This window comes from Pezoporus wallicus, unplaced genomic scaffold (assembly GCF_028554395.1).
Source record: "Pezoporus wallicus isolate ANWC-B61680 ecotype Strahan unplaced genomic scaffold, APGP_CSIRO_Pwel_v1 contig_9119, whole genome shotgun sequence".
In the NCBI taxonomy this organism is placed as follows: Eukaryota; Metazoa; Chordata; class Aves; order Psittaciformes; family Psittacidae; genus Pezoporus; species Pezoporus wallicus.
The window spans coordinates 1-20,482 of NW_026635994.1; the positions used below are offsets into that span (position 1 = coordinate 1).

Consider the following 20,482-nt stretch of genomic DNA (forward strand, 5'->3'; position numbering starts at 1 on the left):
CCTGGTCAATGCTATATGGGTCCTGGAAGGGTTATAGGGGTCCTGGTCAATGCTATATGGGTCCTGGAAGGGTTATAGGGGTCCTGGTCAATGCTATATGGGTCCTGGAAGGGTTATAGGGGTCCTGGTCAATGCTATACGGGTCCTGGAAGGGTTATAGGGGTCCTGGTCAATGCTATATGGGTCCTGGAAGGGTTATAGGGTCCTGGTCAATGCTATATGGGTCCTGGTCAATGCTATATGGGTTCTGGAAGGGCGATATGGGTCCTGGTCAATGCTATATGGACCCTGGTCAATGCTATATGGGTCCTGACAGGGTTATATGGGTCCTGGTCCATGCTATATGGGTCCTGGCAGGGCGATATGGGCCTTGTCAATGCTATGTGGGTCCTGGTCCATGCTATATGGGTCCTGATAGGGTTATATGGGTCCTGGTCAATGCTATATGGGTCCTGGTCAATGCTATGTGGGTCCTGGCAGGGCTATATGGGTCCTGGTCAATGCTATATGGGTCTTGGTCAATGCTATATGGGTCCTGGTCCATGCTATATGGGTCCTGATAGGGTTATATGGGTCCTGGTCCATGCTATATGGGTCTTGGTCAATGCTATATGGGTCCTGGTCCATGCTATATGGGTCCTGGTCCATGCTATATGGGTCCTGGTCCATGCTATATGGGTCCTGGTCAATGCTATATGGGTCCTGGCAGGGCGATAGGGCCCCTTGCTGTTGGCACCATGGGTCCGGATGCCCCTATACATCCCCTTTGTCCTTCTCTAGCACCTTTGCATCGCCCCATAGGGGCTTCCTATGGGCCCTGGGTGATGCCGTGGGGCCCTGGACACCCCCCCACCCCCCCAGTGACAACGTCACGGGGTGGTGGCAGCATCACGTGGGGCCTGCCCCATAGCAGGAAGGGGAAGTGGGGCTGTGGGGCCACCGAAGGGGTTGTGGGGCCACCAAAGGGGCTGTGGGGCCACCAAGGAGGTGTTGGGGGCACTAAGGGGGTGTTGGGGGTCCCAAGGGGGGTGTTGGGGGTCCCAGCCCCATGGCGCTGCCCTCCAGGTACCAGCTGAAGCTGGCTGAGAAGCTGACGCTGCTCAATGAGAGGGGCCGGGGGGTCCTGGTGCGCATCTACCACATCAAGAAGGTGGGTACAGGGGGGTACCCCCCACCCCATTGAGCCAATGGGGTGCAATGGGGTGGTCTGAGGGGGATGGGGGTCCTGGAGGCCCAGGGGGTCCAATGGGGATGTTCTATGTGGGATGGGGGGGAGGAGATCCAATGGGGATGCTCCAATTGGGATGGGGGTGAAGGCATCCAATGGGAATGCTCCAATTGGGATGGGGGTCATGGAGATGGAGGGGGACCAATGGGGAGGGGGGTCATGGGGACCAAGGGGTCCAATGGGGCTGGGGGTCATGGGGACCAAGGGGGTCCAATGGGGTTGGGGGTCATGGAGATGGAGGGGGACCAATGAGGATGGGGGTCATGGGGAACAAGGGGGTCCAATGGGGCTGCCCCACCTGGGATGGGGGTCATGGGGACAAAGGGGGTCCAATGGGGATGCTCCAATGGGGATGGGGGTCATGGAGATGGAGGGGATCCAATGGGGTTGGGGGTCATGGGGACTAAGGGGATCCAATGGGGTTGGGGGTCATGGGGACCAAGGGGATCCAATGGGGTTGGGGGTCATGGGGACCAAGGGGGTCCAGTGGGGCTGGGGGTCATGGAGATGGAGGGGGACCAATGAGGATGGGGGTCATGGGGACACAGGGTATCCAATGGAGATGCACCACCTAGAATGGGGGTCAAGAGACCCAATGGGGCTGCCCCACGTGGAATGGGGGTCATGGAGATGGAGGGGATCCAATTGGGATGGGGGTCATGGGGACCAAGGGTGTCCAATTGGGATGGGCGTCATGGAGATGCAGGGGATCCAATGGGGCTGGGGGGGGACCAAAGGGATCCAATGGGGCTGGGGGGGGGGACCAAAGGGATCCAATGGGGCTGGGGGGGGGAACCAAAGGGATCCAATGGGGCTGGGGGGGGACTAAAGGGATCCAATGGGGCTGGGGGGGACTAAAGGGATCCAATGGGGCTGGGGGGGGACCAAAGGGATCCAATGGGGCTGGGGGTCATGGAGATGGAAGGGGACCAATGAGGATGGGGGTCATGGGGACACAGGGGATCCAATGGGGATGCACCACCTAGAATGGGGGTCAAGAGATCCAATGGGGCTGCCCCACGTGGAATGGGGGTCATGGAGATGGAGGGGATCCAATTGGGATGGGGGTCATGGGGACCAGGGGGGTCCAATGGGGTTGGGGGTCATGGGGACCAAGGGGGTCCAATTGGGATGGGCGTCATGGAGATGCAGGGGGTCCAATGGGGATGGGGGTCATGGGGACCAAAGGGATCCAATGGGGCTGGGGGGGGACCAAAGGGATCCAATGGGGCTGGGGGGGACTAAAGGGATCCAATGGGGCTGGGGGGGGACCAAAGGGATCCAATGGGGCTGGGGGTCATGGAGATGGAAGGGGACCAATGAGGATGGGGGTCATGGGGACACAGGGGATCCAATGGGGATGCACCACCTAGAATGGGGGTCAAGAGATCCAATGGGGCTGCCCCACGTGGAATGGGGGTCATGGAGATGGAGGGGATCCAATTGGGATGGGGGTCATGGGGACCAGGGGGGTCCAATGGGGTTGGGGGTCATGGGGACCAAGGGGGTCCAATTGGGATGGGCATCATGGAGATGCAGGGGGTCCAAGGGGGATGGGGGTCATGGGGACCAAAGGGATCCAATGGGGCTGGGGGGGGACCAAAGGGATCCAATGGGGCTGGGGGGGGACTAAAGGGATCCAATGGGGCTGGGGGGGGGACCAAAGGGATCCAATGGGGCTGGGGGGCACGGGGACCAAAGGGATCCAATGGGGCTGGGGGGGGACCAAAGGGATCCAATGGGGCTGGGGGGGACCAAAGGGATCCAATGGGGCTGGGGGGGACTAAAGGGATCCAATGGGGCTGGGGGGGGACCAAAGGGATCCAATGGGGCTGGGGGGGGACCAAAGGGATCCAATGGGGCTGGGGGTGATGGGGACCAAAGGGATCCAATGGGGCTGGGGGTGATGGGGACCAATGGGGTCCCATGGGGCTGCCCCACGGGGGCTGCTGGTGCTGAAGGACCGAGGTTGATGGGGGATGGGTTGGGGGGGTTCTGACCCTCGGGGACCCCCCCCCCCCCCCCCCCAGACCTGCTCCGACCCCACGCGGCGCCCGCGCTGCCTCAGTGACAAGGCCTTGGAGGGTCCCGGCAGGGTCATCAGCAAGAGGTTCCCTCAGCTGGACCTGAGGGGCAGCGCGGTGAGGGGGGGGAGCCCCATGGCCATAATGGGGTCCTCAGCGTCCCTATGGGGTCCTCAGCATCCCTATGGGGTCCTCAGCATCCCTATGGGGTCCCCATCCCCTCCATGGGGTCCTCAGCATCCCTATGGAGTCCTCAGCATCCCTATGGGGTCCCCAGCATCCCTATGGGGTCCTCAGCATCCCTATGGGGTCCTCAGCATCCCTATGGGGTCCTCAGCATCCCTATGGGGTCCTCAGCGTCCCTATGGGGTCATGGGGTCCTCAGCATCCCTATGGAGTCCTCAGCATCCCTATGGGGTCCCCAGCATCCCTATGGGGTCCTCAGCATCCCTATGGGGTCCTCAGCATCCCTATGGGGTCCCCAGCATCCCTATGGGGTCCTCAGCATCCCTATGGTGTCCTCAGCGTCCCTATGGGGTCCCCAGCATCCCTATGGGGTCCTCAGCGTCCCTATGGGGTCCCCATCCCCTCCATGGTGTCCTCAGCATCCCCATGGGGTCCTCAGCATCCCCATGGTGTCCCCATCCCCTCTATGGTTTCCCCATCCCCTCTATGGGGTCCCCAGCATGCCTATGGGGTCCCCATCCCCTCGACGGTTCCCCCATCCCCTCTATGGGGTCCCCATCATCCCTATGGTGTCCCCCATCATCCCTATGGTGTCCCCCATCCCCTTTATGGGGTCCCCATCATCCCTATGGGGTCCCCATCCCCCCCATCCTCTCCCCATCCCCTCTATGGGGTCCCCATCATCCCTATGGTGTCCCCCATCATCCCTATGGTGTCCCCCATCCCCTTTATGGGGTCCCCATCCCCTTTATGGGGTCCCCATCCCCCCCATCCTCTCCCCATCCCCTCCATGGGGTCCCCATCATCCCTATGGGGTCCCCATCCCCTCCATGGTACCCCCCCCTTCATCACCCCTCCCTCTGTACCCCCTTTGCCCGCCCCACAGCAGCTCCTGGCCCCACTGCACAGGGCCAAAGGGGCCATCCTGCAGGCGCTGGCTCCCTTCTACGTCTCCTTCCTGGACGTGCTGGAGTTCAGGGTGAGCCTGGGGGGCACAATGGGGGTCAGGGTGGTGGGGGGAGGAACCCCGGTGCCATTCCAGCCCCACGGTGCCCCCCATGCCCAGGACCACGTCTATGAGCTCCTCGACACCATCGATGCCAACCAATGCTTCTTTGACATCGTGAGTCGGGGGGTACCCAAAGTGGGGTGCGGGGGGGGGGGCGGGGGGGCCGCCCCACATCCACGTATTGGGGTGTTCCTATGGCAGAACGTCAACCACGAGCTCACCAAGGCCTACCTGGAGCTGGTGGTCACCTTCGTGTCGGCGGTGGTGCTGGTGGCGCGCATCGAGGAGCGGAGACTGCTCATCGGGCTCTACCAGTGCGCCCGGGAGCTGAGCACCGGGAGCGGGTAACGGGGGGCGGGGGTGAGGGGGGGATGATGGAGGGATGGGTGATGGATGGGTGATGGATGGATGATGGATGGATGGATGGATGGATGGATGGATGGATGGATGGATGGATGGATGGATGGATGGATGGATGGATGGATGGATGGATGGATGGATGGATGGATGGATGGATGGATGGATGGATGGATGGATGGATGGATGGATGGATGGATGGATGGATGGATGATGGATGGATGGATGGATGGATAATGGATGGATGATGGATGGATGGATGGAGGGATGATGGATTGATGATGGATGGATGGATGGATGATGGATGATGGATGATGGATGATGGATGGATGGATGGATGATGGATGGATGGATGGATGATGGATGGATGGGATGGATGGATGGATGGATGATGGATGGATGGATGGATGATGGGATGAATGGATGGGATGATGGATGATGGATGGATGGATGAATGGATGAGGGATGGATGGATGGATGATGGATGGATGGATGATGGATGGATGGATGGATGATGGATGATGGATGGATGGATGGATGGATGATGGATGGATGGATGATGGATGGATGGATGGATGATGGATGGATGGATGATGGATGATGGATGATGGATGATGGATGATGGATGGATGGATGGATGGATGGATGATGGATGGATGATGGATGGATGATGGATGATGGATGATGGATGGATGGATGGATGGATGGATGATGGATGGATGATGGATGGATGATGGATGGATGATGGATGGATGGATGATGGATGATGGATGGATGGATGGATGGATGGATGATGGATGATGGATGGATGGATGGATGGATGGATGATGGATGGATGGATGGATGGATGGATGATGGATGGATGATGGATGGATGATGGATGGATGATGGATGGATGATGGATGATGGATGATGGATGGATGGATGGATGGATGGATGATGGATGGATGGATGGATGGATGGATGATGGATGGATGATGGATGATGGATGATGGATGATGGATGATGACGATGATCGATGATGATCGATGATGATGATGATCGATGATGATGATCGATGAAGATCCCCATCCCAAGCTCCCCCCTCCCCATCCCCACAGCGATCCCGGCTTCCCCCGCCTGGCGCAGATGGTTCTGGATTACGAGCACCCCCTCAAGAAGCTGATGGAGGAATTCGTGCCCCACACCAAGGTTCGCCCCCCCCCTCCCCCCTCCCCCATCCCCCCCCTGCCCCACAGCCCCGCCCCACGGCTCCGTGCCCGCAGGCGCTCAGCGGGGCCCTCCTGTCCCTGCATCCCCTGTTCATGCGGAGGAGCCAGGATGCGGAGCACTGGGGCAGGGAGCAGGGCCTGAGCCTGCTCAGCACCCCCGGGGCCATGCTGAGCCCCTGCACCTCGGACTGCGTGAGTGGGGGTGTGGGGCGGGGATGTGGGGCGGGGATGGGGATGTGGGGTGGGGATGTGGGGATGTGGGGATGTGGGGTGTGGATGTGGGGCTGGGGATGTGGGGATGTGGGGATGGGGATGTGGCGATGGGGATGTGGGGTGGGGATGTGGGGATGTGGGGATGTGGGGATGTGGGGATGTGGGGATGTGGGGATGTGGGGATGGGGATGTGGGGATGTGGGGATGTGGGGATGTGGCGATGGGGATGTGGGGTGGGGATGTGGGGTGGGGATGGGGGGGATGTGGGGTGGGGATGTGGGGATGGGGATGTGGGGTGAGGATGTGGGGTGAGGATGTGGGGATGGGGATGTGGGGATGGGGATGTGGGGATGGGGATGTGGGGTGGGGATGTGGGGATGGGGATGTGGGGTGAGGATGTGGGGATGGGGATGTGGGGATGGGATGTGGCGATGGGGATGTGGGGATGTGGGGATGTGGGGTGAGGATGTGGGGCTGGGGATGTGGGGATGTGGGGAGGATGTGGGGTGGGGATGTGGGGATGTGGGGATGGGGATGTGGGGATGTGGGGATGGGGATGTGGGGATGTGGGGATGGGGATGTGGGGTGGGGATGTGGGGATGGGGATGGGGATGTGGGGATGTGGGGATGTGGGGATGTGGGGATCTGGGGCTGGGATGTGGTGGTGGGATGGGGATGTGGGGCTGGGGATGTGGGGCGGGGCTGCGGTGACGCGGGCCCCACAGATGCCCTGTGAGTACCTGTCCCTGGAGGTGATGGAGCGCTGGATCCTCCGTGAGTCCCCGTGCTGGATGTGGGGCTGGGGTCCGGCTGTGGGGCTGGGGGCCCCATTGATGCTCTGACCCCAGTGGGGTCCCTGGTGGAGGTGGGGCGGGGCTCGGGGTGTCCCTTGCCTCTTATGGGGCTGGCCCCATTGATGCTCTGCCTGCTCTGGGTACCCCCTTCCCGCTATGGGTCCAGCCCCACTGATGCACTGCCCTCTATGGGTACCCCCCTGCCCTCTATGGGTCCGGCCCCATTGATTCCCTTCCCGCTCTGGGTCCTCCCCCTTCCCTCTATGGGTCCAGACCCATTGACCCTTGCCCACTATGGGGCTGGTCCCATGGATGCTCTGTCCGCTATGGGTCCCCCCCACTTCCCGCTATGGTTCCGGCCCCATTGATTCCCTTCCCCTATGAGTCCCCCCTTCCCCCTACGGGTCCCCCCCTTTCCCCTCTATGGGTCTGGCCCTATTGATTCCCTTCCCCCTATGGTTCTCCCCCTATGGGTCTCGCCCCATTGATTCCCTTCCCCTATGGGTCCCGCCTCAGTGATTCCCCATTGCCCACTACGGGTCCCGCCCCACTGATTCCCCATTGCCCTCTATGGGTCCCGCCCCATTGATTCCCCATTGCCCTCTATGGGTCCCGCCCCATTGATTCCCCATTGCCCTCTATGGGTCCCGCCCCATTGATTCCCCATTGCCCTCTATGGGTCCCGCCCCATTGATTCCCCATTGCCCTCTATGGGTCCCGCCCCATTGATTCCCCATTGCCCTCTATGGGTCCCGCCCCACTGATTCCCCATTGCCCTCTCTGGGTCCCGCCCCATTGATTCCCCATTGCCCTCTCTGGGTCCCGCCCCATTGATTCCCCATTGCCCTCTATGGGTCCCGCCCCACTGATTCCCCATTGCCCTCTATGGGTCCCGCCCCACTGATTCCCCATTGCCCTCTATGGGTCCCGCCCCACTGATCCCCATTCTCTGGGTCCCGCCCCATTGATTCCCCATTGCCCTCTATGGGTCCCGCCCCACTGATTCCCCATTGCCCTCTCTGGGTCCCGCCCCATTGATCCCCATTGCCCTCTATGGGTCCCGCCCCATTGATTCCCCATTGCCCTCTCTGGCTCCCGCCCCATTGATTCCCCATTGCCCTCTATGGGTCCCGCCCCACTGATCCCCATTGCCCTCTATGGGTCCCGCCCCACTGATTCCCCATTGCCCTCTATGGGTCCCGCCCCACTGATTCCCCATTGCCCTCTATGGGTCCCGCCCCATTGATCCCCATTGCCCTCTATGGGTCCCGCCCCATTGATCCCCATTGCCCTCTATGGGTCCCGCCCCACTGATCCCCATTGCCCTCTATGGGTCCCGCCCCATTGATTCCCTTCCCCTATGGGTCCCGCCCCACTGATTCCCCATTGCCCCCTATGGGTCCCGCCCCATTGATTCCCCATTGCCCCCTATGGGTCCCGCCCCATTGATTCCCCGTTGCCCTCTCTGGGTCCCGCCCCATTGATTCCCCATTGCCCCCTATGGGTCCCGCCCCACTGATTCCCCATTGCCCTCTCTGGGTCCCGCCCCATTGATTCCCCATTGCCCTCTCTGGGTCCCGCCCCATTGATTCCCCATTGCCCTCTATGGGTCCCGCCCCATTGATCCCCATTGCCCCCCATGGGTCCCGCCCCACTGATTCCCCATTGCCCTCTATGGGTCCCGCCCCATTGATGGGTCCCGCCCCATTGATCCCCATTGCCCTCTATGGCTCCCGCCCCACTGATCCCCATTGCCCTCTCTGGGTCCCGCCCCACTGATCCCCATTGCCCCCCATGGGTCCCGCCCCACTGATCCCCATTGCCCTCTCTGGCTCCCGCCCCACTGATCCCCGTTGCCCCCCATGTGTCCCGCAGTGGGGTTCCTGCTGTGCCCCTCGGCGCTGGGCTCGGCGGCCCCGTGCCTGCAGCTCTGGCGCCGGGCGCTGCGGGGCTCGCTCCGGGTCTCGCTGCTGCGGGAGGAGGCGCTGGAGGTGCACGGGGTCACGGAGGAGCTGCTGGGGGGCGCCCGGGGGTAAGGGGGGGGTTGGGTGCTGTGGGTGCTGTGGGTGCTGTGGGTGCTGTGGGTGCTGTGGGTGCTGTGGGTGCTGTGGGTGCTGTGGGTGCTATGGGTGCTGTGGGTGCTGTGGGTGCTGTGGGTGCTGTGGGTGCTATGGGTGCTATGGGTGCTGTGGGTGCTGTGGGGAGCATTGGGTGCTATGGGTGCTATGGGTGCTGTGGGTGCTATGGGTGCTGTGGGTGCTATGGGTGCTATGGGTGCTGTGGGTGCTATGGGTGCTATGGGTGCTATGGGTGCTGTGGGTGCTGTGGGTGCTATGGGTGCTGTGGGTGCTGTGGGTGCTATGGGTGCTGTGGGTGCTGTGGGTGCTATGGGTGCTATGGGTGCTGTGGGTGCTGTGGGTGCTATGGGTGCTGTGGGTGCTGTGGGTGCTGTGGGTGCTATGGGTGCTGTGGGTGCTGTGGGTGCTGTGGGTGCTGTGGGTGCTTTGGGTGCTTTGGGTGCTGTGGGTGCTGTGGGTGCTGTGGGTGCTGTGGGTGCTATGGGTGCTGTGGGTGCTATGGGGAGCATTGGGTGCTGTGGGTGCTGTGGGTGCTATGGGTGCTGTGGGTGCTATGGGGAGCATTGGGTGCTGTGGGTGCTGTGGGTGCTATGGGTGCTGTGGGTGCTATGGGGAGCATTGGGTGCTGTGGGTGCTATGGGTGCTATGGGGAGCATTGGGTGCTGTGGGTGCTGTGGGTGCTGTGGGTGCTGTGGGTGCTGTGGGTGCTATGGGTGCTATGGGTGCTGTGGGTGCTGTGGGTGCTATGGGTGCTATGGGTGCTATGGGTGCTGTGGGTGCTGTGGGTGCTATGGGTGCTATGGGTGCTGTGGGTGCTGTGGGTGCTGTGGGTGCTATGGGGAGCATTGGGTGCTGTGGGTGCTGTGGGTGCTGTGGGTGCTATGGGGAGCATTGGGTGCTGTGGGTGCTGTGGGTGCTATGGGTGTCAGGTGCTATGGGGAGCATTGGGTGCTGTGGGTGCTGTGGGTGCTGTGGGTGCTATGGGTGCTGTGGGTGCTATGGGGAGCATTGGGTGCTGTGGGTGCTGTGGGTGCTATGGGTGCTGTGGGTGCTATGGGGAGCATTGGGTGCTGTGGGTGCTGTGGGTGCTATGGGTGCTATGGGGAGCATTGGGTGCTGTGGGTGCTGTGGGTGCTATGGGTGCTGTGGGTGCTATGGGGAGCATTGGGTGCTGTGGGTGCTATGGGTGCTATGGGGAGCATTGGGTGCTGTGGGTGCTGTGGGTGCTGTGGGTGCTATGGGGAGCATTGGGTGCTGTGGGTGCTGTGGGTGCTATGGGTGCTATGGGGAGCATTGGGTGCTGTGGGTGCTGTGGGTGCTGTGGGTGCTATGGGTGCTGTGGGTGCTATGGGGAGCATTGGGTGCTGTGGGTGCTGTGGGTGCTATGGGTGCTGTGGGTGCTATGGGGAGCATTGGGTGCTGTGGGTGCTGTGGGTGCTATGGGTGCTATGGGGAGCATTGGGTGCTGTGGGTGCTGTGGGTGCTGTGGGTGCTATGGGTGCTGTGGGTGCTATGGGTGCTGTGGGTGCTATGGGGAGCATTGGGTGCTGTGGGTGCTGTGGGTGCTATGGGTGCTATGGGGAGCATTGGGTGCTGTGGGTGCTGTGGGTGCTGTGGGTGCTATGGGTGCTGTGGGTGCTATGGGGAGCATTGGGTGCTGTGGGTGCTATGGGTGCTGTGGGTGCTATGGGGAGCATTGGGTGCTGTGGGTGCTGTGGGTGCTGTGGGTGCTATGGGTGCTGTGGGGCGCATTGGGTGCTATGGGGAGCATTGGGTGCTATGGGGTGCATTGGGTGCTGTGTGTGTCCCATGGGTGCTATGGGGTGCATTGGGTGCTGTGGGGTGCTATGGGGAGCATTGGGTGCTATGGGGAGCTATGGGGAGCATTGGGTGCTGTGGGTGCTATGGGTGCTATGGGTGCTATGGGTGCTGTGGGTGCTATAGGTGCTGTGGGGCACATTGGGTGCTATGGGGAGCATTGGGTGCTATGGGGTGCCTTGGGTGCTGTGTGTATCCCATGGGTGCTATGGGGTGCATTGGGTGCTATGGGGTGCATTGGGTTCTATGGGGTGCATTGGGTGCTGTGGGGTGCTATGGGGAGCATTGGGTGCTATGGGGAGCTATGGGGAGCATTGGGTGCTATGGGTGCTGTGGGTGCTATGGGTGCTATGGGTGCTGTGGGTGCTATGGGTGCTGTGGGGCACATTGGGTGCTTTTGGGAGCATTGGGTGCTATGGGGTGCATTGGGTGCTGTGTGTATCCCATGGGTTCTATGGGGTGCATTGGGTGCTATTGGGTGCTATGGGGCGCATTGGGTGCTGTGGGGTGCATTAGGTGCTGTGGGGCGCATTGGATGCTGTGGGGTGCATTAGGTGCTATGGGTGCTGTGGGTGCTATGGGTGCTATGGGTGCTGTGGGTGCTATGGGTGCTGTGGGGCACATTGGGTGCTTTTGGGAGCATTGGGTGCTATGGGGTGCATTGGGTGCTGTGTGTATCCCATGGGTTCTATGGGGTGCATTGGGTGCTATTGGGTGCTATGGGGCGCATTGGGTGCTGTGGGGTGCATTAGGTGCTGTGGGGCGCATTGGATGCTGTGGGGTGCATTAGGTGCTATGGGGCGCATTGGGTGCTATGTGTATCCCATGGGTGCTGCTCCCTCTCGCAGGTACGGGAAGCGCGTGGCCGATGTCAAGGAGTGCCGGGACTACGCAATGGCTCACAGGTGGGGGGGGGGCCCATGGGTGCTGCCGGGTCCCATGGGTGTCACCAGGTCCTATGGGTGTCACTGGGTCCCATGGGTGGTGCTGGGTCCCATGGGTGCTGCCGGGTCCCATGGGTGTCACCGGGTCCCATGGGTGGTGCTGGGTCCCATGGGTGCTGCCGGGTCCCATGGGTGTCACCGGGTCCCATGGGTGCCGCTGGGTCCCATGGGTGCTGCTGGGTCCCATGGGTGCTGCTGTGTCCCATGGGTGCTTTTGAGTCCCATGGGTGGTGCTGGGTCCCATGGGTGGTGCTGGGTCCCATGGGTGCTGCCGAGTCCCATGGGTGCTCCCAGGTCCCATGGGTGTCACCGGGTCCCATGGGTGCTGAAGGGTCCCATGGGTGCCACCATGTCCCATGGGTGCTGCCGGGTCCCATGGGTGCTTTCGAGTCCCATGGGTGCTGCTTGGTCCCATGGGTGCTTTCGAGTCCCATGGGTGCTGCTTGGTCCCATGGGTGACACCAGGTCCCATGGGTGGTGCTGGGTCCCACGGGTGCTGCCGGGTCCCATGGGTGCTGCTGGGTTCCATGGGTGCTTTTGAGTCCCATGGGTGGTGCTGGGTCCCATGGGTGTCACTGGGTCCCATGGGTGCTGCCATGTCCCATGGGTGCTGCTGTGTCCCATGGGTGTCACCGGGTCCCATGGGTGTCACTGGGTCCCATGGGTGGTGCTGGGTCCCATGGGTGGTGCCGAATCCCATGGGTGCTTTTGAGTCCCATGGGTGGTGCTGGGTCCCATGGGTGCTTTCCAGTCCCATGGGTGTCCCTGTGTCCCATGGGTGCTCCCAGGTCCCATGGGTGTCACCAGGTCCCATGGGTGTCGCTGTGTCCCATGGGTGCTCCCAGGTCCCATGGGTGCCACCAGGTCCCATGGGTGTCACCAGGTCCCATGGGTGTCCCTGTGTCCCATGGGTGCTCCCAGGTCCCATGGGTGTCCCTGTGTCCCATGGGTGCTGCTGTGTCCCATGGGTGCCGCTGTGTCCCATGGGTGCTCCCAGGTCCCATGGGTGTCACCAGGTCCCATGGGTGTCCCTGTGTCCCATGGGTGCTCCCAGGTCCCATGGGTGTCACCAGGTCCCATGGGTGTCCCTGTGTCCCATGGGTGCTCCCAGGTCCCATGGGTGTCACCAGGTCCCATGGGTGCCACCAGGTCCCATGGGTGTCCCTGTGTCCCATGGGTGCCGCTGTGTCCCATGGGTGCCGCTGTGTCCCATGGGTGCTCCCAGGTCCCATGGGTGTCCCTGTGTCCCATGGGTGCTCCCAGGTCCCATGGGTGTCCCTGTGTCCCATGGGTGCTCCCAGGTCCCATGGGTGTCCCTGTGTCCCATGGGTGCTCCCAGGTCCCATGGGTGTCCCTGTGTCCCATGGGTGCTGCTGTGTCCCATGGGTGCTGCCGTGTCCCATGGGTGCTCCCAGGTCCCATGGGTGCTCCCAGGTCCCATGGGTGTCCCTGTGTCCCATGGGTGCTGCTGTGTCCCATGGGTGCTGCCGTGTCCCATGGGTGCTCCCAGGTCCCATGGGTGCTCCCAGGTCCCATGGGTGTCCCTGTGTCCCATGGGTGCTCCCAGGTCCCATGGGTGTCCCTGTGTCCCATGGGTGCTGCTGTGTCCCATGGGTGCTGCCGTGTCCAATGGGTGCTCCCAGGTCCCATGGGTGCTCCCAGGTCCCATGGGTGTCCCTGTGTCCCATGGGTGCTCCCAGGTCCCATGGGTGTCCCTGTGTCCCATGGGTGCTGCTGTGTCCCATGGGTGCTGCCGTGTCCCATGGGTGCTCCCAGGTCCCATGGGTGCTCCCAGGTCCCATGGGTGTCCCTGTGTCCCATGGGTGCTCCCAGGTCCCATGGGTGTCCCTGTGTCCCATGGGTGCTGCTGTGTCCCATGGGTGCCGCCGTGTCCCATGGGTGCTCCCAGGTCCCATGGGTGCCACCAGGTCCCATGGGTGTCCCTGTGTCCCATGGGTGCTCCCAGGTCCCATGGGTGTCCCTGTGTCCCATGGGTGCTGCTGTGTCCCATGGGTGCCGCTCTGTCCCATGGGTGCCCCCAGGTCCCATGGGTGTCACCAGGTCCCATGGGTGTCCCTGTGTCCCATGGGTGCTCCCAGGTCCCATGGGTGTCACCAGGTCCCATGGGTGTCCCTGTGTCCCATGGGTGCTCCCAGGTCCCATGGGTGTCACCAGGTCCCATGGGTGCCACCAGGTCCCATGGGTGTCCCTGTGTCCCATGGGTGCCGCTGTGTCCCTTGGGTGCCGCTGTGTCCCATGGGTGCTCCCAGGTCCCATGGGTGTCCCTGTGTCCCATGGGTGCTCCAGGTCCCATGGGTGTCCCTGTGTCCCATGGGTGCTCCCAGGTCCCATGGGTGTCCCTGTGTCCCATGGGTGCTCCCAGGTCCCATGGGTGTCCCTGTGTCCCATGGGTGCTGCTGTGTCCCATGGGTGCTGCCGTGTCCCATGGGTGCTCCCAGGTCCCATGGGTGCTCCCAGGTCCCATGGGTGTCCCTGTGTCCCATGGGTGCTGCTGTGTCCCATGGGTGCTGCCGTGTCCCATGGGTGCTCCCAGGTCCCATGGGTGCTCCCAGGTCCCATGGGTGTCCCTGTGTCCCATGGGTGCTCCCAGGTCCCATGGGTGTCCCTGTGTCCCATGGGTGCTGCTGTGTCCCATGGGTGCTGCCGTGTCCCATGGGTGCTCCCAGGTCCCATGGGTGCTCCCAGGTCCCATGGGTGTCCCTGTGTCCCATGGGTGCTCCCAGGTCCCATGGGTGTCCCTGTGTCCCATGGGTGCTGCTGTGTCCCATGGGTGCTGCCGTGTCCCATGGGTGCTCCCAGGTCCCATGGGTGCTCCCAGGTCCCATGGGTGTCCCTGTGTCCCATGGGTGCTCCCAGGTCCCATGGGTGTCCCTGTGTCCCATGGGTGCTGCTGTGTCCCATGGGTGCCGCCGTGTCCCATGGGTGCTCCCAGGTCCCATGGGTGCCACCAGGTCCCATGGGTGTCCCTGTGTCCCATGGGTGCTCCCAGGTCCCATGGGTGTCACCAGGTCCCATGGGTGTCCCTGTGTCCCATGGGTGCTCCCAGGTCCCATGGGTGTCACCAGGTCCCATGGGTGCTCCCAGGTCCCATGGGTGCTGCCGTGTCCCATGGGTGCTCCCAGGTCCCATGGGTGTCCCTGTGTCCCATGGGTGCTCCCAGGTCCCATGGGTGTCCCTGTGTCCCATGGGTGCTGCCGTGTCCCATGGGTGTCACCAGGTCCCATGGGTGCTCCCAGGTCCCATGGGTGTCACCAGGTCCCATGGGTGTCCCTGTGTCCCATGGGTGCCGCTGTGTCCCATGGGTGCTCCCAGGTCCCATGGGTGCTGCCGTGTCCCATGGGTGTCCCTGTGTCCCATGGGTGCTGCCGTGTCCCATGGGTGTCACCAGGTCCCATGGGTGCTCCCAGGTCCCATGGGTGTCACCAGGTCCCATGGGTGCCGCTGTGTCCCATGGGTGCCGCTGTGTCCCATGGGTGCCGCTGTGTCCCATGGGTGTCACCAGGTCCCATGGGTGCTGCCGTGTCCCATGGGTGCTTCACTGTGTTCCCCACCCCCCCATGGGGCTGGGTTCGGGGGGGTTCTTTGGGGTGACCCCTCCCTCCCTCCCTCCCCTCCCCCCAGCGGGTCCCTGCACCGCGGGCGGAGGCGGTTCCTGTGCGGGGCCGTGCGGGAGCTGGAGGCGGCGCTGGGGGAGGAACCGCGGCTGCTGGGGCCGAAGGTGGGGGAGGGGAGGGGGGGGAGGGGAGGGGGAAAGGGGGGGATGGGGGGAATGGGGGGGATGGGGGGAGGGGATGGGAAAATGGGGGGATGGGGAAAGGGGGGGATGTTTATGATGGGGGGATGGGGGGAATGGGGGAAGGGGGGGATGGGGGGGATGGAGAGATGGGGGGAATGGGGGCATGGGGGTGATTGGGGGGGATGGGGGTGATGGGATGGGGGAATGGGGGTAATTGGGGGGATGGGGGGAGGGGGATGGGGGTGATGAGGAATGGGGGTGATGGGGATTATGACTTCCATGGGTCCCTGGCTCCATGGGTCAATGTCTCCATGGGTCAATGTCTCCATGGGTCAATGTCTCCATGGGTCAATGTCTCCATGGGTCAATGGTTCCATGGGTCAATGTCTCCATGGGTCAATGTCTCCATGGGTCAATGTCTCCATGGGTCAATGGTTCCATGGGTCAATGTCTCCATGGGTCAATGTCTCCATGGGTCAATGGCCCCATGGGTCAATGTCTCCATGGGTCAATGTCTCCATGGGTCAATGTCTCCATGGGTCAATGGTTCCATGGGTCAATGTCTCCATGGGTCCCTGGTTCCATGGGTCAATGTCTCCATGGGTCCCTGGTTCCATGGGTCAATGTCTCCATGGGTCCCTGGCTCCATGGGTCAATGTCTCCATGGGTCCCTGGCTCCATGGGTCAATGTCTCCATGGGTCAATGTCTCCATGGGTCAATGTCTCCATGGGTCAATGGTTCCATGGGTCAATGTCTCCATGGGTCAATGTCTCCATGGGTCAATGGCCCCATGGGTCAATGGCTCCATGGGTCAATGTCTCCATGGGTCAATGTCTCCATGGGTCAATGGCCCCATGGGTCAATGTCTCCATGGGTCAATGTCTCCATGGGTCAATGTCTCCATGGGTCAATGGTTCCATGGGTCAATGTCTCCATGGGTCAATGTCTCCATGGGTCAATGTCTCCATGGGTCAATGGTTCCATGGGTCAATGTCTCCATGGGTCAATGTCTCCATGGGTCAATGGCCCCATGGGTCAATGTCTCCATGGGTCAATGTCTCCATGGGTCAATGTCTCCATGGGTCAATGGTTCCATGGGTCAATGTCTCCATGGGTCCCTGGTTCCATGGGTCAATGTCTCCATGGGTCCCTGGTTCCATGGGTCAATGTCTCCATGGGTCCCTGGCTCCATGGGTCAATGTCTCCATGGGTCCCTGGCTCCATGGGTCAATGTCTCCATGGGTCAATGTCTCCATGGGTCAATGTCTCCATGGGTCAATGGTTCCATGGGTCAATGTCTCCATGGGTCAATGTCTCCATGGGTCAATGGCCCCATGGGTCAATGGCTCCATGGGTCAATGTCTCCATGGGTCAATGTCTCCATGGGTCAATGGCCCCATGGGTCAATGTCTCCATGGGTCAATGTCTCCATGGGTCAATGTCTCCATGGGTCAATGTCTCCATGGGTCAATGGTTCCATGGGTCAATGTCTCCATGGGTCAATGGCCCCATGGGTCAATGTCTCCATGGGTCAATGTCTCCATGGGTCAATGTCTCCATGGGTCCCTGGTTCCATGGGTCAATGTCTCCATGGGTCAATGGCCCCATGGGTCCCTGGCTCCATGGGTCAATGTCTCCATGGGTCAATGTCTCCATGGGTCAATGTCTCCATGGGTCAATGTCTCCATGGGTCAATGGCCCCATGGGTCAATGGCTCCATGGGTCAATGTCTCCATGGGTCAATGTCTCCATGGGTCAATGGCCCCATGGGTCAATGTCTCCATGGGTCAATGTCTCCATGGGTCAATGTCTCCATGGGTCAATGTCTCCATGGGTCAATGGTTCCATGGGTCAATGTCTCCATGGGTCAATGGCCCCATGGGTCAATGTCTCCATGGGTCAATGTCTCCATGGGTCAATGTCTCCATGGGTCAATGTCTCCATGGGTCCCTGGTTCCATGGGTCAATGTCTCCATGGGTCAATGGCCCCATGGGTCCCTGGCTCCATGGGTCAATGTCTCCATGGGTCAATGTCTCCATGGGTCAATGTCTCCATGGGTCCCTGGTTCCATGGGTCAATGTCTCCATGGGTCAATGGCTCCATGGGTCAATGTCTCCATGGGTCAATGTCTCCATGGGTCAATGTCTCCATGGGTCAATGGCCCCATGGGTCCCTGGCTCCATGGGTCAATGTCTCCATGGGTCAATGGCCCCATGGGTCAATGTCTCCATGGGTCAATGTCTCCATGGGTCAATGTCTCCATGGGTCAATGTCTCCATGGGTCAATGTCTCCATGGGTCAATGGTTCCATGGGTCAATGGCCCCATGGGTCAATGTCTCCATGGGTCAATGTCTCCATGGGTCAATGTCTCCATGGGTCAATGTCTCCATGGGTCAATGGCCCCATGGGTCCCTGGTTCCATGGGTCCCTGGTTCCATGGGTCAATGTCTCCATGGGTCAATGGTTCCATGGGTCAATGTCTCCATGGGTCAATGTCTCCATGGGTCCCTGGCTCCATGGGTCAATGTCTCCATGGGTCAATGTCTCCATGGGTCCCTGGCCCCATGGGTCAATGTCTCCATGGGTCAATGTCTCCATGGGTCCCTGGTTCCATGGGTCAATGTCTCCATGGGTCAATGTCTCCATGGGTCAATGGTTCCATGGGTCAATGTCTCCATGGGTCCCTGGCCCCATGGGTCAATGTCTCCATGGGTCAATGTCTCCATGGGTCAATGTCTCCATGGGTCAATGTCTCCATGGGTCCCTGGCTCCATGGGTCAATGTCTCCATGGGTCAATGTCTCCATGGGTCAATGTCTCCATGGGTCAATGTCTCCATGGGTCCCTGGTTCCATGGGTCAATGTCTCCATGGGTCAATGTCTCCATGGGTCAATGGTTCCATGGGTCAATGTCTCCATGGGTCAATGTCTCCATGGGTCAATGGCCCCATGGGTCAATGTCTCCATGGGTCAATGGCCCCATGGGTCAATGTCTCCATGGGTCCCTGGCCCCATGGGTCAATGTCTCCATGGGTCAATGTCTCCATGGGTCAATGGTTCCATGGGTCACTGGTTCCATGGGTCAATGTCTCCATGGGTCAATGGTTCCATGGGTCAATGTCTCCATGGGTCAATGTCTCCATGGGTCAATGTCTCCATGGGTCAATGTCTCCATGGGTCAATGGCCCCATGGGTCCCTGGTTCCATGGGTCCCTGGCTCCATGGGTCAATGTCTCCATGGGTCAATGTCTCCATGGGTCAATGGTTCCATGGGTCAATGTCTCCATGGGTCAATGTCTCCATGGGTCAATGTCTCCATGGGTCAATGGTTCCATGGGTCAATGTCTCCATGGGTCAATGTCTCCATGGGTCAATGTCTCCATGGGTCCCTGGCTCCATGGGTCAATGTCTCCATGGGTCAATGTCTCCATGGGTCAATGGTTCCATGGGTCAATGTCTCCATGGGTCAATGTCTCCATGGGTCAATGTCTCCATGGGTCAATGGTTCCATGGGTCAATGTCTCCATGGGTCAATGTCTCCATGGGTCAATGTCTCCATGGGTCCCTGGCTCCATGGGTCAATGTCTCCATGGGTCAATGGCTCCATGGGTCAATGTCTCCATGGGTCCCTGGTTCCATGGGTCAATGGTTCCATGGGTCAATGTCTCCATGGGTCAATGTCTCCATGGGTCAATGTCTCCATGGGTCCCTGGCTCCATGGGTCAATGTCTCCATGGGTCAATGTCTCCATGGGTCAATGTCTCCATGGGTCAATGTCTCCATGGGTCAATGGCCCCATGGGTCCCTGGTTCCATGGGTCCCTGGTTCCATGGGTCAATGTCTCCATGGGTCAATGGTTCCATGGGTCAATGTCTCCATGGGTCAATGTCTCCATGGGTCCCTGGCTCCATGGGTCAATGTCTCCATGGGTCAATGTCTCCATGGGTCCCTGGCCCCATGGGTCAATGTCTCCATGGGTCAATGTCTCCATGGGTCCCTGGTTCCATGGGTCAATGTCTCCATGGGTCAATGTCTCCATGGGTCAATGGTTCCATGGGTCAATGTCTCCATGGGTCCCTGGCTCCATGGGTCAATGTCTCCATGGGTCAATGTCTCCATGGGTCAATGTCTCCATGGGTCCCTGGCTCCATGGGTCAATGTCTCCATGGGTCAATGTCTCCATGGGTCAATGGCCCCATGGGTCCCTGCGCCCCCCATGTCCCCCCCAGGCCCTGCTCGTGTTCGTGGCTCTCTCCCTGTGCCGGGATGAGCTCCGCTGGCTCCTGCTGCACTGCGGGGGGGGGGCTCGGGGCAAGGCCCCGGAGGAGCCCCCGGACGGGTAAGGACCCCCCCCCCCCCCCCCCTGCCCCCCAACCTCCCCCCAGTGCCCCCCAAGTGTGGGGCTGGCGCTGAGCGGGCTCTGCCCCAGGCGGGTCCCCGAGCTCCTGCTCCTGGTGCTGCGGCTGCGGGCGCTGGTGCGGGGCCACGCGGGGCTCCTGCGGCGCCACCACGGGGGTCCTGGCGCGCTGCGAGGCCCCGCGGATCAGCGACATCGTCCAGGTGGGGGAGGGGCGCTCCCATCCCCAGCCCCCCACCCCCACCCCCCATCCCCATCCCCCCCCATCCCCCTCCATCCCCATCCCCATCCTCAACCCCACCCCCACCCCCATCCCATTCAACCCCCATCCCCCTCCACCCCCATCCCCATCCCATCCCCACCCCCCCACCGCTGCCCCATCCCCACCCCAACCCCACCCCCCCCATCCCCATCCCCATTCCCCCCCCATTCCCCCCCATCCCCATCCCTGCCCCATCCCCACCCCACCCCCGCCATCCCCACCCCCCCACCGCTGCCCCATCC

At 61.5% G+C, this 20,482-nt stretch overlaps 1 protein-coding gene across 1 annotated transcript; it reads left to right on the forward strand.

Annotated features, from left to right (window-relative positions):
• Window positions 1-1,048: 1,048 nt before the first annotated feature.
• On the forward strand, window positions 1,049-20,181 carry LOC130593586 (nck-associated protein 1-like; the record flags this gene model as incomplete). Its single annotated transcript, XM_057398848.1, has 13 exons — window positions 1,049-1,150; window positions 3,259-3,369; window positions 4,325-4,417; window positions 4,505-4,561; window positions 4,649-4,791; window positions 5,905-5,995; window positions 6,070-6,207; window positions 6,954-7,002; window positions 8,898-9,054; window positions 11,767-11,823; window positions 15,505-15,601; window positions 19,851-19,960; window positions 20,051-20,181. Coding segments are annotated over exons 1-13 (1,336 nt in total), but the record flags the coding sequence as incomplete, so codon positions are not given.
• Window positions 20,182-20,482: the final 301 nt, after the last annotated feature.